Below are 25,179 nucleotides of genomic sequence, written 5' to 3' on the forward strand. Positions count from 1 at the left end.
CCAAGCTTTTCTCTCTCAGATGTGCCTTGTCATTCTATGGTTTAATTATTTTCATGAGGAAAAACTTAAAACATCCTATATCACATTTGGTAAAAGTAAAACTATATCATTTTGTTTTAAGTCAAAAGATTGTTTTCATTAGAAGATTAAGTTTGAAATAGTTTATCGTCTAGTAACTTCAACAACCATCTCTTTAATGGGACTTTAACAATATATAGTGTGTTGCTTGTTATATACAGCACACAAGTACCTGCGCTTAACACTAGTAGGGATGACAACATGCATTACTCAGAACTCAATGATGCTTCTTCTGTAAACTCATACCCAATTTCACAAAGCATGGGCCTATATTACCGAAGCCCAATTAATGATAGTACACTACAAAACATACCCATATTGACACAGATGCCTAACATGTCGAAATACCAACGTTACATCAAACTCCTTTCACATAGACACAGATGCCTAACATGTCGACATTCATAATGTTCCGTAAATCCCAACGAGAATGACTGATCAAGCAAGCAACAAGATTCATAATTTTGTCAAAGTTTCCAAAGATAACCACCGACATTACTCTTTTCCCCAGCTTCCTCACCCTCTGTCTCTCCAGTTTCTTACACACGCTCCACAGAACAAACTCGGCTTCGAGATCATTGGAATCTTCGTATTAGCCTTCATCACCGTCGCGATCGTCGTCGTCATTTCGAGATTGTTTGATTGTTCATAGGAGGGAGGAAGTTAGTTTACCAAGGCGGCAAAAACAGAGTGGTAGTTACTTTTAAACTTTGAGTGATACGTGATTAAACCAATCATATTTTGCCACGTCATCGTTCGTTTGCCGTGTCGGCGTCTTTCAGTTTTGGGCCTTTTGGCCCAGTAAATTAGTAACTAAAGATCGATGTCGTCCACTAATGATATTTGCTTAATTCTCTTTTAGTCTTTTGTCTTACCTTGTAATAAAATTTAACCAACTTGTAATAAACGCTTATATCTTGTAATAAAAGGGATTTAAGCTTAAATTTATCTTTTTAAAAATAAAAATCGTAGTCCTTTGTTTTCATCGATGAATGAATAAACAAAGCTTGAGAAAAAAATTCCTGAATTAGAATATTCGCTGGCGGAATCAGATCGAACCACATCGCAGGTGAGGATTCATTCTCTGCAAATTCTTAAACTGCTTTGTTGTGTTTGGTTCAAAGTGGGGTCTCTGAATCTCAGATTGTCGCAGGAAAAAAAAAAAAAGGCATTGTTGTTGTCAGTGATTTCATTACAGGGGGAGAGGTCTGTTTCTGTTTCTGAATCGAATTCTCAGAAAAACAATGGGGAGCTTGGGGACGTTTCTGAGGTACCCTGATGATATACATCCGCTCCTGAAGATGAAACGAGCGATCGAGAAAGCAGAGAAGCAGATCCCTCCTGAGCCACACTGGGCCTTCTGCTACTCAATGCTCCACAAGGTCTCTCGAAGCTTCTCTCTCGTTATTCAGCAGCTAGGCACCGAGCTTCGTAACGCTGTAACGTTTCTTCTCTCTCTCTCTCTCTCTCTGTATATAATAAAGTTTCCACATTTATTGCCAGCTGTGTCCAATGTGTTTTGTTTTTTTTGTGTAGGTGTGTGTGTTCTACTTGGTTCTTCGAGCTCTTGATACTGTTGGTTAGTGTCTCTTAACTGTTACTTTCAATATTACTAAGAGTTTGATGAGGCTTCTCCAAAGTATTCAAAAGCTTCTGACTTTACAATGTATTCATGTTAAGATTCATCATTTTTGTGTAATGCAGAGGATGACACTAGCATACCAACTGATGAGAAGCTGCCTATCTTGATAGCATTCCACCGGCACATTTATGATACTGACTGGCACTACTCATGCAAGTTTGAAGACTCTCTTTTTACTTCTCCATCACATGCCATCAATATTCTACTGTTTAACAGATTCTACTCAATTCAAACTTTAGGTGGTACCAAGGAGTACAAGGTTCTAATGGACCAGTTCCACCATGTTTCCGCAGCTTTTTTGGAACTTGAAAAAGGGTTGGTACTAGTATTTGCTCTATGCCCTTCTGTTCTGTTTTAGAATTTTGTTACTAATTATTGTTATGTATAAACTTACACCTCTCCTCCGTATATGAAGGTATCAAGAGGCTATTGAGGAAATTACTAAAAGAATGGGTGCAGGAATGGCCAAGTTTATCTGCCAGGAGGTTTTGTAACATAAACATATCTGTTGTGTTGGATTAAACTAGACTGGGGTCTATGTTTCATTTAGAATCATGAAATGATTTTTTGTTACTGATGCTTAGGTAGAGACTGTTGATGACTATGATGAGTACTGCCACTATGTTGCTGGACTTGTGGGTTTAGGCCTCTCTAAACTCTTCCTCGCTTCCGGATCAGAAGTTTTGACGCCAGACTGGGAGCATATTTCCAATTCAATGGGTTTATTTCTTCAGGTACAACAATTACCGTTGACAGTTTATATATTTGAATAATTTATAAAACTGGACATATCTGCAGAAAACAAACATTATCAGAGATTATCTTGAGGACATTAATGAAATACCAAAGTCCCGCATGTTTTGGCCTCGCAAGATTTGGGGTAAATATGCTGGCAAGCTCGAGGTGCACACAAGCCACTCTCAATCTCTCTTATTACGTCTCATGTTACCAAAACATTTGACTATTCTCTAACAGTGCTCTAATCACAATGTAGGACTTGAAATACGAGAAGAACTCAAGCAATGCAGTGCAGTGCTTGAATGAAATGGTCACCGATGCTTTGACGCATATTGAAGATTGCCTCAAATACATGGCTGCCTTGCGTGATCCTTCTATATTTCGGTTCTGTGCTATCCCTCAGGTCAGAACATAATTGTTACTTTGCTTTAAAGTTGTCTACTTCTTGTTGAGAACTATTTTTTTTATTGTTTTTCATGTAAAATGAAACCTGCATTAATATCTCTTTGCTTGGATGTGTTTTCTTTTGATCAGATCATGGCGATTGGAACACTTGCGCTATGCTATAACAATGTTCAAGTGTTTAGAGGCGTTGTGAAATTGAGGCGAGGTAAGAAGATGTTCATCATCATCTCATCATTCTCTAGGCTAAGCCTTAACTTGTATAATCAAAAAGTTTGAGAAGGTGTTGCAAGCATGTGTTTAAACAACTTTTTGTTTTTTTTTTAGGTCTTACTGCTAAAGTGATTGATCGTACAAAGACAATGGCTGATGTCTATGGTGCCTTCTATGATTTTTCTTGTATGCTGAAAACAAAGGTATCTCATCTCTTCCTCTTTTTGTTAAATGTGTCCTTTCTTAAACTCTGAATAAAAGAAGAATATGTTTACATAAAGGTTGACAAGAACGATCCAAATGCTAGTAAGACACTAAAACAACTAGAAGACGTTCAGCAACTATGCAGAGACAATGGTGTTCTTCATAAGAGGTATACACTCATCTTTTGATCTTCTTACTGTTTTAGATAATCCAAATATATAGAGTGTGGCTTCTTCTGTTGTTCCAATGCCTGGGATAAAACTGATTTTCTGATCAATCTATATGTCTCTCTGCCTTTCAGAAAGTCTTATGTTAATGACAAAGGACAATCAAACAATCTTTATGTAAGTTACAGTTTTTCCTTATTTCCGCAGAAGTATACTCTCTTTGTTTTAATAGATACATTACTTAAATTATAATCCTCATTCTCTACCTGAAAAAAAAAATGCAGATTGTAATGCTTGTGATTCTACTGGCTATAGTCTTTGCATATCTCAGAGCAAACGGAGGGGTCAGTGATGAGCAGTGATTTGTTGGTTCATTCTTATTCACGCCACTCTCCTTTTCTTAGAGCTGAATCACATATTCAAGATTGTTTCCATACAAAGAGAGATTAAACTTGGTTTTGTCTAAAACCATGGATTCTATTGTGGTTACTGCCTTCTTTGTCTTTTACCGTTAAATATCTTCTAAGTAAATGTTGCGATTATGAAAGCTCGGAATCAGATCTCACTTGAGCCACACTTAGCTTTTTCTCTTGTTATTCCACAACTAGGCCTCGAGCTCTTTAAAACAACTTAACACTCTTGGAAACTGCATTGGTCAAATGAGGATTAGATTTAAACAAGACTTTCTTGGTTGGTTGTTTATTTACAATTAAACCTTGCTAACAACAACGTGTTGGTCAGCTGTCACATATTGACATGGGAACAAGACCTGCACATGTTATAATATATACACAGTTGTATTATAATATTATGCTGTATAACATCAATCGAGGCGTGGACCAAACTTAAAAGGATTCAAGATGTAATCAGGACACAGTTCATACTTAGAGAACTTATAATCCAAATATCTCTTTGATACTTGGAGTACCGATATAGAAAAAGGTTTTTAAAAAAATGGGAAGCTTGAGTACGATTCTAAGACACCCAGATGAAATATATCCACTCTTGAAGTTGAAGCTTGCGATTACGAAAGCTCAGAAACAGATCCCACTTGATCCACACTTGACTTTCTGTTACTCAACTCTCAACAAAGTTTCTAAAACGTTTTCTCTTATTATTCAGCAACTAGGCACCGAGCTACGTGACGCTGTACTTGTTTCTCTGCCTCTTTCTCTCAGTAATATGTGTGTGTGTGTGTTTATGTTATATTTTCACCATTTTCTTATTCAGTTTGTTTGAGTAGGTGTGTCTGTTCTACTTGATTCTCCGAGCTCTTGATACTGTTGGTTAGTGCTTCATAAAAATAATATAGATCCATCTTTATTTCTTCAATGGGATAAAGTTCTTTATATTAGGAAATTAATATCATCTACTTTTTTTGGTTACTACAGAGGATGACACAAGCATTCCAACTGAGATCAAGGTTCCAATTCTTATAGCTTTCCACCGCCACATATACGATCGTGACTGGCATTTTGTATGTAAGTAAGAAGAGTCACATCTCATGTCTTGTTCTTTTGTTTGCTTGGTTTAAGCTGGGGATTAATGGAGCATCTAAATAAATTTTTAAACTCAGTTAGAGATTGTGAAAATATCTGGATGAATTTTGAAAAAGCAGTTATATGCACCTGATCCAGTAAAAAAATTATTGCAAAGTGATTAATTTATTTTAATTAATCTTTATCTGGTTTTAGGTGGTGAGGAAAAGTACAAGGTTCTAATGGAGCAATTTCATCATGTGTCTGCAGCATTTCTGGAGCTTGAAAAAGGGTTAATTCAATTATTTGCCATGTGTTTTTATTAATTTTGTTGCTCTTCTAGTGATACAAATTAATTTATGTTGTTTTCTTAATTTACCCAAAAGATATCAAGAGATTATTGAAGATATAACTAAAAGAATGGGTGCAGGAATGGCCAAATTCATTTCCAAGGAGGTTTGTGATACATTAAAATCTCTATGATTTGGAATGTGTTTGTATCAGTTGCTTAGTTTTGTCATTGACTGTTCAAATATCAATGCTTTGAATTAGATATATCAAGTTAAGCTATCATCAATACTTAGTAACTACTTTTCTTTGTTAAGAGCTAAAATGATTTGTCAACAGGTAGAAACGGTTGATGATTATGATGAATACTGTCATTATGCTGCTGGACTTGTGGGTTTGGGTATGTCTAAACTTCTCCTCTCTTCAGAACTAGAAACAGTAACTCCAAACTGGGAGCAGCTTTCCAATTCTACAGGTTTATTTTTGCAGGTATGTGTCATCACAATAGTATAACATGAAAACTTTGAAATATATATTTTGGAATATTAACAAAAACTGTTATCTTATTTGCTAGAAAACAAACATCATCAAAGATTACCTTGAGGACGTTAATGAAATACCAAAACCACGCATGTTTTGGCCTCGTGAGATTTGGGGAAAATATGTTGACAAACTCGAGGTGCATACATTTCACTCTCAATATCTAATGTTAAATCTTATAAAAAAAAAAGTAATTCTTTTTTTCTGATTTAGGACTTGAAAGATGAGGACAAATCAACAAAAGCAGTGCAGTGTTTGAATGATATGATCACTAACGCATTGATTCATGTTGAAGATTGTTTGAAATCTATGGCTGCATTGCGTGATCCTGCAATATTACACTCTTGTTCCATCCCTCTGGTTAGAGAAAATAAAATTTTTCACATATATTCTTTAGCTTTTCCTATCTAATTTAATATTTAGTTGAGGTGTGTTTATATTGTTTTCTCCTCTGCATTGATATATGATGTTTTTCCTTTCTAATTAGATTGTGGCGATTGGAACACTTGCATTATGCTATAACAATATACAAGTATTTAGAGGTTCCTTGAAACTGAGGCAAGGTAAGATGTTTTCATCTAATCCCAAGGCTGAACATTAGTTAGTAAAAGAATAACTGAGTTATAGGACAAACATTGCTATGTGAAAAGGGATTTATTGACATAAGATTTATATGCTTTAGGCCTAATTGCTAAGGTATTTGATCGCACAAAGACAATGGATGATGTCTGTGGTGCATTCTATGATTTTTCTTGCATGCTAGAAACAAAGGTATGTTGCATTCTATATTCGTCTTTAGAATGCTCATTATTTTGATAGTTATACCATTAATTTGGTTTAAATGTTAAACTACATTGAGATATGTTAATAGGTTGACAAGAAGGATCCAAATGCCATGAAAACATTAAACCGACTCGAGACCATCAAGAAAGTATGCAGAGAATATGGAGGAGACATTCACCAGAGGTAAACTTTTCTTTTCTTGGTTACTTCTTTTATTGTTTGGTTGAAGTTCTAATGAATCTTGTTTTTTTTTTCCCCGGTCAGAAAATCTTATGTAAACGATGAAATACAATCAAATGCTCTCTTTGTAAGTTAATTGTATTCTTTTTTTTTTTGCAAAAGAATTTTAATCTTGTTTTCATAAAACAATGTATCTGATTTTTGTTATAGCATAGTTTACTAATAATCTCCCTCCTCTATATACAGAAACTGCAGACTGTAGTGGTTGTGCCTCTACTGGCCACAGTGGTCTTGGCGTATCTAAAACACAAAAAATAACGTGACTCTTACCTGTAAGTCTATGACATATCAAAGATCTTGAAATCGTGATGAACATTATGTCTAGGTTCTTGGAAGATTAACTTCATACACGTAACTCTCTTTTCTTGTCAGTTCTTTTCAAAGAGCTTTGTTTGCTCTTGAGTTCATAAGACTGTTTATCTGTGTACCTTTTCTTCATGTTCTCCCTTGTTTGTGAATAAGTTCAATACCGGAATTGCAAGGCAATATAGTACAAGCACCAGATTCCAACTTTGAGAGTATGATTTTAATTGAACACACTGAAATCAGAAATTTGTAAGACCAATGTTTGAAAATAATCTGATAACACGAGCTTTCAACCCAAAACAGGCGATAGGTGAATTGGCTCAGGTGTATTATATATTACTTGAATGACTATGAGATTACCGATGTGGGACTTAACAACACACTAACATAATCATTAATCACTATGTGAAAATAATTGGACAAAAGTGGCAGATAAGACTCAAAAAGGAAGTGTATTCACATATGAAGATAGATATAGATTAGGCATTTACATCATATGCCAAAAAGAGGATCCAGATCCAATATTGAGATGCTACCTAAAGTTAGAACTCTTGTTCAAGTGGCATCAATTTCTAAATCAAATAAAACCACAATCTGACCTTCAAATTTCTCAAAAGACTTTAGACACTTTGCTAGCAAGAACTCGTCCCATTGGGCTTACAAATCAAATCTAGTAGCTATAAATTTTATTTAAGCTCCACAAAACCTTAGATAACTGACGCCGCTTCTTCAACAAAAGGCCCACTGGGCTTAAAATATCAAATCCAGTAGCTATAAGTTTATATCTGGGCCCCCACAAAACCCTACATATATAAAAATCTGAAGCCAACAGTAATAAGGGCTTTCTCTCTGTTGTTGAAGCCGCTTCTTCATCTTCTTCTTCGCTGTTACTCGTCGTCGGCAGCAGCAGCTTCTGAAGCTCACCAACCATGGCTGTCGGGTATATTCTTCTTTTGCATCGCTCTTTCATTTCTAGATTATATCTTTAGAGTATCGTTTTCTGATTTTACGATTATTGCTGAATGTATAGGAAGAACAAGAGGATCTCAAAAGGTCGTAAAGGAGGGAAGAAGAAGATGTATGTAACACGTTTCCCACATTGAGTTGTTCAATTTTTATTTTTAAAAAAATTAAGTAATTTTTTTTGTAATTGATGATGATACAGTGTTGATCCATTCTCCAAGAAGGATTGGTATGACATCAAGGCTCCCTCTATCTTCAAACAGAGAAATGTCGGCAAGACACTTGTTTCTAGAACTCAGGGTACCAAGGTAATATTGTCTCTTTGATCTGTTGTTCGAATCTCATTTTGAAGTTAGTGTGTGGGTACTTTAAAGTTTGCTCCTTTGCTTTGAAAACAGATTGCCTCTGAGGGTTTGAAACACAGAGTTTTCGAGGTTTCTCTTGCTGATCTCCAAGGTGATGAGGACCACTCTTACAGGAAGATCCGTCTCAGAGCTGAAGATGTTCAGGGCAGGAATGTCTTGACCCAGTTCTGGGTATGTTTCCAAAAGGAAGAACCTTTATCTCTTTTTTTTGCGACTGATGTAAACAATGTTTCTGTTCTTGTAGGGTATGGATTTCACCACCGACAAGCTGAGGTCGTTGGTGAAGAAGTGGCAGACTTTGATTGAAGCTCATGTCGATGTGAAGACCACTGACAGCTACACCTTGAGGTTGTTCTGCATTGCTTTCACCAAGAGGCGTGCTAACCAGGTCAAGCGTACTTGCTATGCTCAGTCCAGCCAAATCCGCCAGGTAATCACAACACAACTTAACATGTATCAAAGCATATGTTGGAATCATTGAGATTGACATATTGTTTGTTGTAGATCCGCAGGAAGATGAGTGAAATCATGGTGAAGGAGGCTTCATCCTGTGACCTTAAGGAGCTTGTGGCCAAGTTCATCCCTGAGTCCATTGGAAGAGATATTGAGAAGGCGACTCAGAACATCTTCCCGTTGCAGAATGTGTTCATCCGTAAAGTCAAGATCCTCAAGGCTCCCAAGTTTGACCTCGGCAAGCTCATGGAGGTGAATTAGATATTAATTGGTGTCATCAACATCTTTCTTAGTCTAGCCATTGAGACAATCAAATCTAACATTGTCAAATCTAACATTGTTTTCGTCTTGTTAGGTTCATGGTGACTACACAGCAGAGGATGTTGGTGTGAAAGTAGACAGGCCAGATGAAACAGTGGCTGAGGAACCAACCGAAATCATCGGAGCTTAGAGGATTATAGATTTGTAGCCATTGATGTGGACTTCTTTGATAAGAGAACTTCCACTTCAGTGCGACTCTTTTTGTATTCGTTTTTGATGGATTATTATTACTCTCGTTTACCCTGTTTTTAATATTAAGTACCTCATTTCTATTCTTCATTGCTGGATTTGATTTAACTGTTGTGAAAAAAATCAATGAAATTTGTCTTGGAGAAAATAAGTTATCTAATAGTTTTTATATGACAATTTTATAAGACTTCTGCAAAAAATAAAACTAAAATTCGAATTTTACGTTTGCACTAATGCATTACCATTAGCTAATTGATATTAAAGTTGTGTTGCTTAATTGTATGTAGGGTTCTTTCTCTTTCACAGTTCTTACTCATATTTAATCTAACTTGTCTTTTATAAATAAATTTATTGTTAGATCCTTAAAAGGATTTGGCTATATTGGTGCTTTGATGAAGCTCCACTCCAACCTTTGATGAAGCTCCACTCCAACGGTGGTTTGCACCTTCCCCATTCCCATCACTACCAAAACCCCACGCTTCTCCCTTTTTTGGTAGTGATAGGTAAATTGCTTTCTAGGTTTCGTTTTATTGAACTTTATTGATTCTGTTTTTGGGTTGATAAAGTAAGTTTTTGAATCGAATTTGAATTTGAATTTGAATATTTGCTTTGAATTTGTATATTTTAAAAATTTATAGCAGAACAGCGAGGGTTGGGCGGCTTGGCTTGTATATGGCTTTTCGGGGCTGCATGGGATGATGGGAACGTTCACTGTATAATGGCCTAAACTTTGTTTGTCACACTACAAATTGTAAAATGTTATAATTTATATATTTCTTAAAGTAAAAACGTTACCATACTAAAATCTAATAAATGAATGCTTGTATTATATAATCCGCGCTTTCTAAGCGCGGATTTGTTCGTTTTTCATTTATTAATCGAAAACTGATTTACAAATTACCATTATTTTTGTTTCGAACCATAACAATTGAGTTTTTAAGTTTTTATCATTTGTTTTTGTTTCTCTTCAAAATATGGTATTTGTTCGAAACATGGTAGTTGTTCTATAATAATGTTTGAGTTTTAAAATTTGTTTTATATCCAACCTAGATTCATGGTTGAATCTATAGACCTGATACATTGTATATAATCCGGTTCGGATTTATGAAAAAATCGTTAATTAAAAATCCAATATAACCCGGTAAAACCCAAAAAATCACTATTAACCTGCGATCTGATATCATTGATCCGATAAAACATAAAATATCTGATAGTATTTTTTAAAAAATTGATTAAATTACTCATATATTTTTTAATATTACATAAATTAGTGATTCCTTAGAATTTGGTAAAAAAATTATGTTATCCAAATAAAAAATGATAATATAAAAAAACTTATAGATATGACAATATTAGTTTGTTTTCATTATCAATAACCTATTGTAAGTTTGTGTTTTTATTTTAGATTTAAAAATTGATTTTAAGATAGTTTTTAAAATATTTTTGAACATTCGTAATTGTCATATCAATATTATATATAAAATGACATTATACATGGAAAATGATATTCAAATATGTATATGATATATGGTGTAGGATATATGATTTTGGTTTTTATTGAAAATCTGTATAATATTCAAATGATCTATTTTGAATATTGATACGTATATTTAAGAAAATAATATTTTTATGTTTCTTAATTTATTAATAGTTCATAATATATTTATATTTATATTAAATTTAGAGTTAATATATCTTTTAAATATATATAGGCTCATTATTTATAGACTCATTTAGCTGTATCCGTAGGTCTAAAACCAAAAGACTTAAATGCCATTAATGAAGTTTATTAATATCTTGTAAAAATAAGGGTATTTTGTGAAAACTACAATTTTCATTTTTTTTTTTTTTATGAGGAAGTCTCCTTGACCTTCCCATGTTGATATCAGGAAAGATCGGACGGTATACATAACCAGCGAGTGTCTTTTATAACACTAGTTTTGATTAACAAATTCACCATTGTAAAATACTTTTCAGCATTTCGTAAGAAGAAATGGTCAACCCTTTTTAACAAGACAAGCTAGATAGCCATCGACAAGAGGCATGATATTAACCATTCACAATAATAATATATATACATAGGAAAAACAATATTATAAAAATCAATCAAATTGTATTGAATAATATGTGAAACCGACCTGACTTATCAATTTCTGACGAAAGATAAACCCAAGCCAGACATACACGTAGCGAACTCATTGATTAGGTCCAAAGAAAAATGAAGGCAACAAAAACAAAGAATATTGACGTATGGACGGTGATAAAAGTAGATCATTACTTTTGTTTGGCTTTTATAAACAAAATATGGTAACTAAATCGATAATTCGTGCGAGTAGATAAACAAATAAAGCAGAAACCAAAACAAAACATTTCAAGAACAAAAAGCATGAAACTAAGAAAGAAAGGACACATCATTTTACAACAAAATGAAGAGGCAAATAAAGAAGACGTAAAGCATTGATTCTGAAATACTGATGTAGGATCATTCATGAAATAAGATTTTGTAATATTCCACAAACTAGAAACTATTAAGAAAAATAAGTTAGGGGAATAGAAAGAAGAAGAAAAAGAGCTTTAACTTTTGGAATTGGAAGAAGTCCAAACACAAAAACATAAAGTCTTTATTTTACCTTTTAACCCCTTCAAAAATCATCGTTTAATTTCAGTGCCCTCTTACTTTGTCCATATCTCTCTACTCCTCTGTTTCTTGGCCTTCTCTAGTCAGCTCTTCTCCTATCTTCGTCTTTATCAGGTAAAGAATTATGATGAGCATATCCCTCAACCATACCTCTCTCTACTCTTTTAAGTTTTACAACTTCTCTGAAGTTTGCATGCGCAGACGGTTATGTAGACCATAAGGTTTAGCTTTTTAGCTATTTTATTTGTATGGTTGTTGTAATAGTTAAGAGCTAAATATGTAAGTGATAATTGAAACTTGAAAGATTTTATATGTATGTATGAAAGAAAGAGTGAATGGAGCTGTGGACAGAAGCTAGAGCCCTAAAGGCAAGTCTGAGAGGTGAAGCTATAAAGCATCAGGTGACTGTGTCATCTGAGGAATTAAGCCGAACTTCTTCTGCTGAAGATTTCTCCGTTGAATGTTTTCTAGATTTCTCAGAAGAAGGTCAAGAAGAAAAACTTGTCTCAGTTACTTCTTCACAAGAAGAACAAGAACAAGATTGTTGTATCTATAGTTCACAACCTTGCATCTTTGATCAACTTCCTTCTTTGCCGGTATATTCTTATAACTAATAGAAACTTATTTATTTTGTTTTTAATTTTTTGATATTTATTTTCTGATATTTAGGATGAATATGTGGAAGAGCTTGAATGGGTATCTCGTGTTGTGGATGATTGTTCATCACCAGAAGTCTCACTTCTCCTCACACAAACCCACAAAATCAAACCAAACTTCTCATCTTCAATTCCAGTTAAACCAAGAACCAAACGGTCTCGGAACAGCTTAACCGGTGACCGGGTTTGGCCACTCGTTTCAAAAAATCAACATGCAAATGGAGAGCATGGGAGGAAGGAGAAAAAAGAAATAGCCGTTGGGTTTCAAAGAAGATGCAGCCATTGTGGCACAAACAACACACCTCAGTGGAGAACCGGTCCGGTCGGTCCAAAAACGTTATGTAATGCATGTGGAGTCAGGTTTAAGTCCGGTCGACTCTGTCCGGAATACAGACCAGCGGATAGTCCGACGTTCTCTAGTGAGATCCACTCAAATCTTCATAGAAAGGTTCTGGAGTTGAGAAAGAGTAAAGTGTTGGTTGAAGAGACAGGTGAAGCTACTCCTAAATCAGACCAAGTCAAATTTGCCAGTAACGCGGTAGATAGGACTTAGGTAAAACTAAACCTCTAGCTAAACCTACTTTTAACATTATCTTTAGTGTTTTAATCTAGCAACTTGCTCCATAACAATGGAAGCTGTTTTGGAATTAGTCTATAAAAAATGTTTCTTCTATGAACAAGATTATGTATTTTTTTAGTGATGTGAGACCACCACCACTACTACTTAGAATGATTTCGGTCCATGTGAAGTGGTGTAGACTTTTTGAAGTATTTGGTAAACTATAAAGCTAAAACAATCTGAGAGAGCAAATGCAAAATGGTAAAAATATTCAGAATATTTCATAACAATTGTGTTATACTAGAAGAGAGAGAGAGATAAAAGCTGATTACAAATCTAGTTCTATTTTTGCATATTCAGCATATGGCGAATTAGTTTTCTGTCTCATGCAAACAGTAAAATGACCTCTCTCCTTCACAAAGAACCAAGAAGAGTTCAGAGTCATAACTTTTCAAGTTTTGATACATTGATAAACTGTTCTTCAAAACAACACACAACACAATATAACTTTTGGAAAGCATAAAATATTCATGTTTAGACTCTGGGGACAACATGATTAAACACAAACATAATATCACATTATCATTTACCGCCTTTAATATTCTAGCTATAAGTTGTAATGTATATCAATTGCTACACAAAGACATACAATAGAAGGACCACAGTTCCATGGACCCTTTGGTCAGTAGTTTCATAAGTGTTCTTTCACATACTAGATCTCAAGAGAAAAGGTACTTTATCACGTGCTATCTCTTTCTGATCTTCCCCAAACCCAACTATAATCGTTAATAATGCATCAAGTCATCAACCAAATTAAATACTTTGTTTATCATACTTGTAAATTCACAATACTTCATGAAAAAGGAGGAAAAAAACCATTGAATCCTACAAAATTGGTACTTTGTGCCTAAAAAATCTCCACAAAAACAAGAAATCTAATGAAAGTATGGAGTAAAACGAATTATAAAGTCAAAGTATCCACTAGAAACACAAGATTCTCACAATCCAAGCAACTCTCAGAACAAGTCATTTATTAAAGAGGTTAGGGAATATCCCCTAACCACCAATCCGTTGTAGTCTAGCTGGTCAGGATACTCGGCTCTCACCCGAGAGACCCGGGTTCGAGTCCCGGCAACGGAGTTACTTTTTTTTCCTTCTCCTTTTTCAGTATATTGGTTTAGGCCCGTTAACTATGGGCCAAATTCAAACGCCTATCCCTGGGCCACTTGAAAGTTTTTTTTTCTCCTTTCCCTCTAACTGGAACAGAAGGTTTCAAACTGTTGTAAAAGTAAAACCAGATAGAGGAAGAAAGAGAGTGTTGTAGAGAGTAGAAATCAATCGGAAGCAGGAGAATGAGCGGAGTTTCGACGGCGGCGTATTTCGCGCGGCGAGCGGCGCAGAAGGAGAGGGTTCGAATCCTCTATCGACGCGCCCTTAAGGATACTCTCAATTGGGCTGTTCATCGCCACATTTTCTACCGAGACGTAAGTTCAATTATTCCTCAGATCAGATCTCCGATTCGGACTTTGGACTCTTTCTTTCGTTTGACCGATCTTCGCGTTTTGGGGGTTTGTTGATCTTCGTTCCTCATTTTCAGGCTTCTGATCTGCGCGAGAAGTTCAACGCCAACCAAGATGTGGTATTTATTTGCTCTCTTCTCATCTTTGAGAAATTGATTTGATTTAATTTGGTAGAGTGTGACGTTTATAGCTATGAAGATAGATATGTAAGACTGTTTTAATGAGAAAGTTTGGGACTTTAGATGTGAATAGAGTGTTTTGATGAGAAAGTTTGGGACTTTTTTGCTGTGGATACTTACAAGAAAAGAGAAAACTTGAAATGGTGTTCCATAGTTCTTGTGCTGAGTTGGTGTATATATATCCATCTATGTAGAAAGAACTCTGCTTTTGTGATGCATTAGCTTATGATTAATGTTTCTGTGTTAATTTCATCTACTTAAGCTTATAGTGAAATTCTGTATTCTTCCAGCTACTAACTAGATAACAACAAGTGGTTGCGTGTATTTACCCATTTGAAGATATCGTCTTTGTTCCTTGGTATGATCCTTTGATTGTGGGGTTCTTGTAGGAGGATGTTGACAGAATCGACAAACTGATTGCTCATGGTGAAGCAGAATACAACAAGTGGCGGCACCCAGATCCTTACATCGGTAAGCATCTCGTCCCATGAATGAATCGTGGGTAGGTTTGATAGGAAGACATGTTTGTTGAAATCCCTCTCAGGCTAGAGAGAACAAGAACTTAACAACTCACTTTTTAATTTGTAGTTCCATGGGCTCCTGGTGGTTCGAAGTTCTGTAGAAACCCGACTCCACCTGCTGGGGTGATTTTTTCTTCTCAGCATTTTCCAATGTCATGATCTCACTCTCTTATTTACAAGTGCTGATCTTCTTTTGTGTTGCGACTGATGCAGATTGAGATCGTGTACAACTATGGTCAAGAAGACAACCCATAAACCTATCTTTCATGTTTTCATACCCATCAATAAAGGTAAGTTTGATAGCTATTAGATGGTCATTGTAACCTACCAAATTAGTTTCGGTTCAGTCTCATTTATGCCATTTCTGTGATAAAAAGCCGCAACAGAACCACAAATTTGCTAAGTCTCGATGGTGTTTGTTATCTATTGCAGATTGAAGCATCATCCGGTGGCTATGGTTCAGAAGATAAAATTCAAGACTTTCAAAGGTTGAAACTTTTGAGTGACAGATTTTCAAAAGATGTTTCGTTTCAATAAGACGCTCTTGTTTCTTGTTTCAACTTGTTTTATATTTCTTCATTATCTAAAACAAGCATGTCATCATGAATCATGCAATTTCATGAAAACTTATCAATAAACAACAAATGTGTGTTCTGTTTTACTTACAATGGCTCATAAATTGTTTGTTCTCCTGTCCTTGTTTTACCAACTTGTCGTCCTTAGCAGTCCAAAATCGCAGCGTATCAACACACTCCAAATCTATTGGATATTCAATCTTGAACCATAGGTCGGAAAATTTGGATAGGTAGGAATGGTATTAGATCGTGTATCCATTATCCAACTTTGGAATCTTGACCGGTCCCAGCACACTTGTGTCGTCACACAACACTTGGGTATTGCCGTATTGGTAAGGACCATGGTCGAGAAATCAAAAAGATCAAGTTGCTAGTAAAAATGCTTATTCCAAACCCAAATTGATATTCTCAAAGCATAGATGTAGTAGGACTGGATTCTACCCAAAGACTGTTGCAATTCTAGCCAAAGAAAATAGAGCTTGATAATAAAAACAATATTATTTTTAAATTTACTCTTAGTAAATATATCATATACAGAGCCTATTATATATTTCAGATTGACAATTTACCACCTTTTTTTTTCCATCTATTATTATTATTGATGGGTCAAAAACTCAGAAACCAAAACATCACAAAAGTCCAAAGGGCAAACTAAAGAAACGTTATGGGTCAAAGCCCAAACAAACATTAACCCGAACCCGGCGCCCCAAAAACCCGAGGCCACAAACCCAACATCCGAAGCCCACTAGGCTTTCCCCATGCACGTGTCGTCCTGTTATGTGTACCAAAACACGTGTTGCACTCCTCACCGATGAGGAACACGTGTTGACGACACCTCCATCTCCCCTGTATCGAGATTCATCACCGGAGCCACCGGTGTTCACCGAAGATACACCGGAAAAAACTCCTCACCATGAATCTAAAGACCCAAACGAAACCTCCTCCAACGGCGATCAAACTCCGCCCTCAAATCCACCAAATCCTTAAAGAGGCCGATCAACTAGAGCAGCCTCGAAGAAGAACGAACCACAGATCTACGCTTCCATAAAACAATCGTCTACGATCGATCCAAGAACAACGAACATGGAGTCTTAAGTCGAGAGTCGATTGAGCAAAGAGAGAACAAAAGCATAGATCGGAAACCGGTAAAAGCCGGCGAAAAACGATGCTGTCAGAGCCACCGCTTCCCGAAGACGTAAGCCGACGAACCGATGCTGACGGAGCCACCAATCCTCGAACCCAAAGCTGGCGACGACGGTGTAGAGAAATCACCGACTCCCAGAAATCAAACCTATAGCACGGAGTTAGAGAAACTCCGACTGAAGTTCATCTCATCCTTTCTCTGTGTCGGATCGAGGAGAAAGGACAGAGCTAAAGGAGAGAGATCTAAGCCTCTGACAATTTACCACCTTATTGAAGGGACGTTGATTTTCACCTAGTGAATATATCATATACATAACCAGTTATCAATGTTAAATGTCATATAATATATCGGCGACAAAACAAACAAACAAACAAAAAGTATACAACTTTTCTTTGTCTATCCTAACACAAACAAAGCACCACCAAACACAAACAACTTTCCTTTGTCTTAAGAATCAAATTTGAAGTTGTATCCTTAACCCCAATAATAAAACAAAAATGAAAAGAAGGTAAAAATGCTACTAGCTTTTAATCTTTCTGTAAAATGATTTTTTTATAATACAATTATTGCATAAACATAATATCAATTATTGCAAGCTACAAAATATCACATTTTGTATGTAACCTACAAGCTATATGTAATATTAATGTTGTTTTTCATAAAAGAAAATGTACTTCATAATCCGTTTAACTGCACTACATTTTTCTTATGTTTATGCAATAATTGATATTTAGTTATAATCTGGTATTTTGTAGCTTGCAGTTTTAAAAGATATAATAAACGTGCTATTCTATCTTCTATAAAAGATGTGGTGCTAAATGAATGCATATGTGTATAATAAATTTCACATTGATGTACCAATTTTTACATTTCGTATAGCGTGATAACCTTTTTTTTATCAATAGCGTGATAACATGCTACGTTAAGATGTATACATTATATAGCCCTATGTTCATGTGCTTGATTGCTCTTTACAATCAATTCTTTTTCATTTTTCTTCAACCAATTCTGATTTCGAATCCATACTAATACTTGCCTTCTCTACCATCGTTATGCGTTTTAAAGAAGAACAAACAAAATAGAGAAAGAGAAGGAAAGAAAAACTATTGTGATGCAATGGTTACCCCTTCCATTGGGATGCATAACTAACAATAACAAGATGGTTCTAACTTCTGCGTTATACTCTCGTGTGGCTCCGGGTAGTTGAACATGATATGAGAGCTGAGAGTATAATTGTCTATATATCTGATGTAAATCATTTTGATCATGCAAATATCTCTTTTCTGGTTCTTATTTCCTAACAAATATGAATTTCATTTCATCTATCACGATGACTAGAAAAGATATCTCTACGCATTCACATATATGCTTCATTTTGTCTGTTCTTATAACTAGATCATTTTTATTGAAATAAAAATTAATTTCACTATAAAGGTCAAGTGATTTTTAATAAATCGTTTAGAATGAAATAATACGAGAGCTAACGACAATTTATTTCTTATTCTTATTGTCACTCGCTTTTTAGAAAAATGATTCCTGTGTTTATAAGTACAACATTGTATAATATACCGACAAACACACACCACAAAGTGACACCATGATCTACAAATAGATAAACATGAACCATAGGATACTATACCATCTTCATCAAACTTTTCTACCTTTAAGTTTGATCTATCTTTTCTGGAGAATTATATGTTTTTTTCTGCGTGATCGCCAACAGCTAGACAACTAAGATGAAAACAACACATTATCTCGAATATGCATTTTCTTTTATTCTTTTGCCCGAAATTACCTTCATGTAAAATTTAATATATTCCACAAAGCGGTCCAGTGAATCAAGAGTAAAGAGATTATTGAATGATGCAACTACCAAAAACACACAAAACATGAGCCACAAATATCTACCATCAGTTGTTCACTGAACCGCTTCCGATCAATAAAGAAGTGAGTCAGTAGCAACACATACATGTCAGAATCTAGCATATGTAATGTGTGTGTGTGTGTTGTCTCACTCTCTCTTTTACTCACAATCGCCCACGTCGCCGTTCATGTCTTCAAGATGCGGCGATACGTAACTGATACAAGGACTACTAGACGAATGAAACGTGTGTATGTAATAAAGGACTACTAAACAAAAGTCTCTGCCATTTCTTTGAACTCTTGTATAATAATGAAAAGAACTTGTAGCACTACGCATACACTTATATTTATTAAATGAAACAAGAACGTTACATTTCAAACATCAAATAACATTACAAAGATCCGAATTTCACAAAAGTACTTTTATTCAGATCCTCTAATTAAAAACCTGAAAAGACAACGATGGATCTCATCATTGTGATTATTTTACTACTTTATTAAAAGAAACATAAGATTAACACAAGAATCCAACAACAAACCGCACACGACCACCTTTCCTCATGCAGAGAGGTAATCAAACCCGTCTTCATCACAGTAGTAAAAGCCAAGGTTACTGACCGCATCCGAAAGAGAGTTGCTCATAGACAATACCTCCTCGGTCGCTAGATATGGCATGTTATGGAACGAACGGTCAAGACAGGCGGCGACATTACCAAACTCATCAACATCTTCTCCTTCACCACCACCTTTGGTATGCATAACTTCCTCTGCTCGGTGCTTCAACGTCTCAAACATCATCTCAGGCTCATGCTGCATTCCTCTAAGAACATCAGCAGAGGACTGTCCAGGCACGGCTCTAGTCACCGCAAAGCCATGAGGCCCATCACTCTGCAAGACACGCACAACACTCGGCCCACCAAACAAATTATGAACTCCACCAAGCGCCTCCTCGTAAGCCCCTCCAAGAAACATCCCCAAGAAGTACCTCCCACCACCACTCTCCAGCTCATGCAACGGCAAGGTGGACTCGCCGCCTATGAACTTATCAATCTTGCCGTCACTATCACACGTCAAATCCGACAAGACGCCACGTGTCCCGGGCCTCTGGTCGAGCTTATGGATGGGGACTATAGGAAACAGCTGCTCAATCCCCCAAAGATCAGGAACCGAAGTGAAAACAGATAAGTTGATATTGTAAGTCTGAACCGGATCCGACCCGCCAATAGCTTTTAAAACCCATTCGCATAACCCATCAACGGAAGCTAACTGCTCAATGCTCAAAACACCGTCTTTAAAGCCTTCAACACATCTCTGCTTCAGCTTGTCAACGTAAAGTAAACACCTTTCTTGATCCCCACGCATCACAGCAGAGTACATCTCCTCGTAATCATCACCTTCAAGCAGGAACTGAATATCATCACGATCAGCTTGATGATTAACCGTTGAGACAGCTTCAAAGATCAACACCGAGTGATGAGAGACGATAGCTCTCCCACTCTCGCTGCATATCACAGGATGCTTCACCGATCTCCTCTCGCATACAAACCTAACAGAAGCTACAACAGCTTCAGCATACTCCTCGAGAGTATAAGCCACGGAGAGATCACTCTCTCCGGACTTGGACCCGTCGTAGTCAATCCCCAACCCGCCACCGATGTCTATAACCTTCATGTTCGCGCCTAGACGGACAAGCTCACAGTAGAGCTGAGCAGCTTCGGAGACACCATCAGAGAGCAAGGAAGTAGATGGGATCTGCGAGCCGATGTGGAAATGCAAAAGCTGGAGACAGTCAAGCATACACGCTTCACTAAGCTTCCTCACCACACGAACTATCTGAGTAGTGGTCAAACCGAACTTCCCCTTCTCACCCGAAGTCGAACCGAAGTGACCAGAGTGTTTTGTCCTAAGCTTGGCTCGTAAACCAATCACAGGCCTCGCGTTCATCTTGTGGCTAAGGTCGATAACAAGATCGAGCTCCTCTTCTTGCTCCAACACAATCACAGTGTTCAACGCTAGCTTCCTTCCCATAAGAGCTAACGAGACGTACTCAGCGTCTTTGAAGCCGTTACAGATAAGAAACGCTTCGTTGTTACCTTTACATAAACAACTCATAGCGAGGAGGATCTCCGGTTTAGAGCCAGCTTCTAAACCGAACCGGAATTGAGATCCGAATCTCACAATGTCCTCCACGACGAACCGGTCTTGGTTGCATTTCACCGGGTACACTCCTTGGTAATGAGACTCGTACCCTTGGCTCTGTACCGCGAAATCGAACGCGGACTGGAGACACTCGAGGCGGTTTTTAAGCACGTCGGGGAACCGGACGATAACCGGGAGCTGTAATCCCAAACCGCCGGTTTGTTTCGGATCCGTTACTTTCGTGACGAGTTTTAATAGATCGATGTCTTGGTGAGGGAGAGTGTTGGAGCCGTGAGGACGAACGGAGATGTTGCCGGAGGAGTTGGCGAAGAAGTAAGGAGCTCCCCATCCGTCGATGCGGTAGAGAGAGGAGGAGAGACAGGGGCTCCACGTGTCGACGGCGGCGGCGGTGGAGGAAGGTTGTGGTGAGGGTGGGATGAACACGTCGGCGGCGTAGCTGTCGACGCAAGCTAAAGCAGGCATCTTTCTTCAACACTCTGTTTTTTTTTTTCTTCGACACTCTGTTTTTGACGAATATAAGGAAAGGTTTGATTTTTTTTTGTTTATTACCAGATGTTGTGAAGGTAAGGGGTTTGAAAACCGCCGAGGCCGGAGCCTCGGCTACCCCCTCAGGAGAAGGCAGAAGATGTATCTGTCGCCGCCGTGAAACCCACCTCGAGCAGCCCGACCTGATCCGAGAATCTCCACGGTGAATGTTTCAGAAGAAAGGTGGAGACTTTAAATTGAAAAAGGGATTTTTTTACGAATTTGAGAAACAACAGATTCTATTCCCCGACCATGCAGAGAGAGAGATATAATTGATTTATATGGAGAGAAGGGGGACGAGAATGTGAAGTTTCTCGGGGAAAATGCAAAGAGAAACAGAGCGGAAAGTGAGGGAGAAGGGTGTGAGATTGATGAAGGGGAAGTGGTATTGTTTATATAGGAGGAGAAGCCTAGTCGGGAGAAGGTGATGACTGAGGCAAGTTGGATTCGGCCCATGGGGCCCATTTCTCTTTTTCTCTTTTTCTCTTTTTCGCCTTTTTTTTTTTTTTTTTTTTTACTTTTTCACTAAATAAAGAAACTGCAAAAAAATCTTACCTTAGGTTTTAGTTTCCCTACGCGACTCTGAGACTACGTCAGTGATTATTCAGGTGCTGTTTTTACATATTAACCCAATGGTGTTTTGCGTTCAGAAAAAAAAAAAACCAATCGTGTTTTTCTAAGTATATTTAGATAAAATTTTCGATTTGATCGTATATCTTGCTGGTCTACACAATTGTTACGGTTATGCCATTCCGTGGAATGAACTTCACGTATCAATTGTAAAAAAAGAGTAAAACAACCGTACAAATATATTTATTTACATATTGATTGTTTCTTCTCCATTGCTCCAAGTTTGTGAACTCCATTGGTCCAAGTTTTTATTCACATTGCATGTACCACACAATTCCTTGGATTATGTGTTCCTTTTGAACATTTTGCATTGATAACCAAATTAATATATTCATACAAAATTCAAAATACGTTTCAAGGTTTTTTGTGACAATGTTAGGAATAAATCGAGAATATTCATTATATCTACGATCATTTTAATAAAACTTTTTAAAATCTATTATATTAAATAAGAAGGATCATAGAGTAACGTTTAGTAGAATTTTAATGTGAAAGATTTTGGATACAGTTTTGGAGAATGTCTAGAAGACAATAACAACTATAATCTTATAATGATCTTGGACTATTACTGGACAACAGGTGGAAGTGAAAATAAATTTCTTTCGATTATTTGAATAACATCTTTTTTTGTTTAATAACATCTGATTTTAATTTACAAATCATCTTTATTCACTTTTAAAATTAATAATCTTTCTTGCAGCTCACTTTGTGCTCGTACATTGAAAATGTTTTTTTTGGTAAAAGCTTATGTTAGATTGATAAAGTCTTTACGATTTTTTTCTGTCACTAGTCTTTATTAAAATAACTAAATTGGTAAAAGCAACGTGTGTTTTATAAATTAGAACTCGCAATGAGATTGGATACGACCGTTGTGTCTTTGCTTTGTGGTGTAGGTAACACTCTGACACATAGCAAATAATTGGTATAGGGGTGCATGTACCTAATGGACCATATATTTTTACATTTTTCTAACAGGTATTTATTTATCGCTTCATAAAAGTTTCCATGTTATCAATGATACAGTTCCTATAAAGAAAGATTAGAAATAAATAGACAATATAATTGACCAAAGAAAAACAATTTCAAATTTATGGAACAAGGTTCCCTTTTGGCACGGCCACTCAGTTACGAGTCGCCGCGTGGTGGTCTTACGTGGGGGAGTAGCTGTGTTATGAAGTTTCCTCTTTGCTAACGGACCATGCTTTATTTGGAAGCATGTAAATAAATTTGTCAGCAGTATAATAATATAATAGTCTTCGTCCAATCGATTTATTTTGCTGTTGAGTGGACATTTTATTCTCTAAGAAAAATAAAAATTAGATTTTTATCGGAAACTAAGAAAATGTTTCTTTGACTTATGATAAAAACCTTATCTTAAGAACCCCAGGTTAATCCTGCTTTTACATCGCCGATTCTTCTTCTTCTTTTTTAACAAAAGTCACCAATTCAATATATAAATTTTCTTGAAATTACTATGAAAAAATATTCTTTTTCTTATCACTCAAAATTATCGTTTTAAAATTTCAATATGCTTTATACTTTCAGCTAAATATTAATTGTAAAATACAATGATCTGAAATGCTACTACTAAAATAGATATAATGAAAATATAAATGCATATTAATCACTCATTTTCTAATATAAGTGAAATGTGTTTAAGTGATATTTTTTAATGAAACAGATGGAGTATCTAGAATAATCAAATGACTGAATGAGATTTCTGCTGTGTTTTCAAGGAGTGAGTTGTGTGTTTTTTATTTGCGCAACTTTAATTGTTTAGTTGTCGCAGTGAATCTGGTGTAATGATTCAAATTTACATTTAATTTAGCGAATGCTGTCAAGAGACTAATAAGTAACGGGACATTGATGTATCGCAGTGGGCGGATGAATGCTATTAAATTTTCTGATTTTCTAATTAAAGTCATCCCATTCCTTATAATTGTGTATTACTTCAATGCTCTTCAACCTCCTCTTTCTAAAGTGTTTGTAATTGTATCGTATTTTTTTGTATATCTACGTGAATAATTTTGCAAACGCAAAAACACTATATATACAACATATCTGAAGTATGAACCAAATATTAAAACCATAATACTTTTCTGTTTTATCATGAGCAACTAAGAGCAGATGAGCATCTGAATCTGAATTTGAGCAACTTACACTTGGAATATGCAGTAGAACGAGGAAAAGAAAACGCGTTAACGGCCGCTTACTGAACGCGGACGCCACACGTACACCACTAACTCTTGTGGCTATCGTAAATAGTGCTCTTTCAATTCATCTTTCATACCACTATTCTATTTCAAAAATATTCGCGTTATCCTCAATTTAATGATATTCGTAATGAGTCATATACATTATACTGTATAATCTTTAAAGTGTGTGGTAGTACATCCCAATATCCCATCGGCCATCGTACGAAAGATATAGCTCTTAATTACGTGACGTGTGATTTGGAGATTCATTGTCATGTGGTTGTGATGGTCATATTAAGGCTACGCAAAAGACTTTGATACTCTCGATACTGCATTCTAATGTGCCGTGTCCAACCCGGCTAACTAAATCCAGCCTTCTTGTTTTATGTTTACCCTATTTATTCTATTTATCTTATCATATATGAATTCATCTGAAGTTTCTGAACAACTTTTCTTTTTGAAAGGTTCTAACCAGGTATGGTATCAACAAAACTATTTAATTTCATGCCATACACAAACAACATTTGAAGCGGATTGTGTTGGTAATGTAAATCGTCCGGTGTACATAACACCAATTTTAATTACTACTATATGGTAATACCTAAAGGCGTTTTGGATCAATAACGGACAACCTTTTTATATGT

General features: G+C 36.2%; 6 protein-coding genes and 1 non-coding gene across 9 annotated transcripts; 6 read left to right on the forward strand and 1 right to left on the reverse strand.

Moving 5' to 3' along the window:
• The first annotated feature begins 1,039 nt into the window (after positions 1–1,039).
• Positions 1,040–3,999, forward strand: LOC106301985 (squalene synthase-like). 2 transcript variants are annotated; one of them, XM_013738489.1, is made up of 14 exons: positions 1,040–1,147; positions 1,222–1,517; positions 1,615–1,657; positions 1,783–1,872; positions 1,960–2,035; positions 2,136–2,205; positions 2,305–2,454; positions 2,519–2,623; positions 2,715–2,861; positions 2,993–3,068; positions 3,188–3,276; positions 3,355–3,446; positions 3,579–3,621; positions 3,729–3,999. In XM_013738489.1, exons 2-14 carry the CDS (start codon positions 1,323–1,325, stop codon positions 3,804–3,806), a joined length of 1,254 nt encoding a protein of 417 aa, XP_013593943.1. In that variant the 5' UTR covers positions 1,040–1,147; positions 1,222–1,322; the 3' UTR covers positions 3,807–3,999. The 2 variants fall into 2 exon arrangements, with proteins under 2 accessions (XP_013593943.1, XP_013593942.1); XM_013738488.1 differs by having other exon boundaries at positions 1,232–1,517.
• A 344-nt stretch (positions 4,000–4,343) lies between these two features.
• Positions 4,344–7,243, forward strand: LOC106304831 (squalene synthase-like). Its single transcript, XM_013741217.1, has 13 exons — positions 4,344–4,593; positions 4,688–4,730; positions 4,836–4,925; positions 5,139–5,214; positions 5,309–5,378; positions 5,550–5,699; positions 5,785–5,889; positions 5,964–6,110; positions 6,238–6,313; positions 6,433–6,521; positions 6,622–6,716; positions 6,798–6,840; positions 6,960–7,243. The coding sequence occupies exons 1-13, from the start codon at positions 4,399–4,401 to the stop codon at positions 7,029–7,031; spliced, it is 1,251 nt and encodes a 416-aa protein (XP_013596671.1). The 5' UTR covers positions 4,344–4,398; the 3' UTR covers positions 7,032–7,243.
• A 638-nt stretch (positions 7,244–7,881) lies between these two features.
• LOC106303558 (40S ribosomal protein S3a-2-like) lies at positions 7,882–9,458 on the forward strand. Its single transcript, XM_013739822.1, has 7 exons — positions 7,882–8,019; positions 8,110–8,157; positions 8,245–8,350; positions 8,441–8,578; positions 8,652–8,837; positions 8,912–9,112; positions 9,216–9,458. Exons 1-7 carry the CDS (start codon positions 8,009–8,011, stop codon positions 9,309–9,311), a joined length of 786 nt encoding a protein of 261 aa, XP_013595276.1. The 5' UTR covers positions 7,882–8,008; the 3' UTR covers positions 9,312–9,458.
• Positions 9,459–11,960: 2,502 nt separating this feature from the next.
• On the forward strand, positions 11,961–13,361 carry LOC106303991 (GATA transcription factor 3-like). 2 transcript variants are annotated; one of them, XM_013740357.1, is made up of 3 exons: positions 11,961–12,122; positions 12,339–12,604; positions 12,678–13,361. In XM_013740357.1, exons 2-3 carry the CDS (start codon positions 12,344–12,346, stop codon positions 13,215–13,217), a joined length of 801 nt encoding a protein of 266 aa, XP_013595811.1. In that variant the 5' UTR covers positions 11,961–12,122; positions 12,339–12,343; the 3' UTR covers positions 13,218–13,361. The 2 variants fall into 2 exon arrangements, with proteins under 2 accessions (XP_013595811.1, XP_013595808.1); XM_013740354.1 differs by having other exon boundaries at positions 11,963–12,122; positions 12,335–12,604.
• A 929-nt stretch (positions 13,362–14,290) lies between these two features.
• TRNAE-CUC lies at positions 14,291–14,363 on the forward strand. The gene has a single exon. It is a non-coding gene; the product is annotated as a tRNA-Glu (tRNA).
• Positions 14,364–14,498: 135 nt separating this feature from the next.
• LOC106303696 (NADH dehydrogenase [ubiquinone] 1 beta subcomplex subunit 9) lies at positions 14,499–16,133 on the forward strand. Its single transcript, XM_013739998.1, has 6 exons — positions 14,499–14,707; positions 14,821–14,862; positions 15,312–15,393; positions 15,511–15,566; positions 15,657–15,733; positions 15,876–16,133. The coding sequence occupies exons 1-5, from the start codon at positions 14,576–14,578 to the stop codon at positions 15,696–15,698; spliced, it is 354 nt and encodes a 117-aa protein (XP_013595452.1). The 5' UTR covers positions 14,499–14,575; the 3' UTR covers positions 15,699–15,733; positions 15,876–16,133.
• A 3,203-nt stretch (positions 16,134–19,336) lies between these two features.
• LOC106306189 (arginine decarboxylase 2-like) lies at positions 19,337–22,087 on the reverse strand. The gene has a single exon (XM_013742707.1). The coding sequence runs from the start codon at positions 21,645–21,647 to the stop codon at positions 19,584–19,586; it is 2,064 nt and encodes a 687-aa protein (XP_013598161.1). The 5' UTR covers positions 21,648–22,087; the 3' UTR covers positions 19,337–19,583.
• Between the last annotated feature and the right edge of the window lie 3,092 nt (positions 22,088–25,179).

This window comes from Brassica oleracea, chromosome C7 (genome assembly GCF_000695525.1).
Source record: "Brassica oleracea var. oleracea cultivar TO1000 chromosome C7, BOL, whole genome shotgun sequence".
Lineage (NCBI taxonomy): Eukaryota > Viridiplantae > Streptophyta > Magnoliopsida > Brassicales > Brassicaceae > Brassica > Brassica oleracea.

Bases quoted from the DNA above. Each gene is read 5' to 3' on its own strand.
- LOC106301985 (XM_013738489.1), top strand. From the start codon at position 1,323: ATGGGGAGCTTGGGGACGTTTCTGAGGTACCCTGATGATATACATCCG. The intron at 1,873-1,959 runs GCAAGTTTGAAG...TTCAAACTTTAG, and splicing joins TACTGACTGGCACTACTCAT to GTGGTACCAAGGAGTACAAG. The intron at 2,862-2,992 runs GTCAGAACATAA...TCTTTTGATCAG, and splicing joins GGTTCTGTGCTATCCCTCAG to ATCATGGCGATTGGAACACT.
- LOC106304831 (XM_013741217.1), top strand. From the start codon at position 4,399: ATGGGAAGCTTGAGTACGATTCTAAGACACCCAGATGAAATATATCCA. The intron at 4,594-4,687 runs GTACTTGTTTCT...TTGTTTGAGTAG, and splicing joins GCACCGAGCTACGTGACGCT to GTGTGTCTGTTCTACTTGAT. The intron at 6,111-6,237 runs GTTAGAGAAAAT...CTTTCTAATTAG, and splicing joins ACTCTTGTTCCATCCCTCTG to ATTGTGGCGATTGGAACACT.
- LOC106303558 (XM_013739822.1), top strand. The intron at 8,158-8,244 runs GTATGTAACACG...ATGATGATACAG, and splicing joins AAAGGAGGGAAGAAGAAGAT to TGTTGATCCATTCTCCAAGA. The intron at 8,351-8,440 runs GTAATATTGTCT...CTTTGAAAACAG, and splicing joins CTAGAACTCAGGGTACCAAG to ATTGCCTCTGAGGGTTTGAA.
- LOC106303991 (XM_013740357.1), top strand. From the start codon at position 12,344: ATGGAGCTGTGGACAGAAGCTAGAGCCCTAAAGGCAAGTCTGAGAGGT. The intron at 12,605-12,677 runs GTATATTCTTAT...TCTGATATTTAG, and splicing joins ATCAACTTCCTTCTTTGCCG to GATGAATATGTGGAAGAGCT.
- LOC106303696 (XM_013739998.1), top strand. From the start codon at position 14,576: ATGAGCGGAGTTTCGACGGCGGCGTATTTCGCGCGGCGAGCGGCGCAG. The intron at 14,708-14,820 runs GTAAGTTCAATT...CCTCATTTTCAG, and splicing joins GCCACATTTTCTACCGAGAC to GCTTCTGATCTGCGCGAGAA. The intron at 15,567-15,656 runs GTGATTTTTTCT...CGACTGATGCAG, and splicing joins ACCCGACTCCACCTGCTGGG to ATTGAGATCGTGTACAACTA.
- LOC106306189 (XM_013742707.1), bottom strand. From the start codon at position 21,647: ATGCCTGCTTTAGCTTGCGTCGACAGCTACGCCGCCGACGTGTTCATC.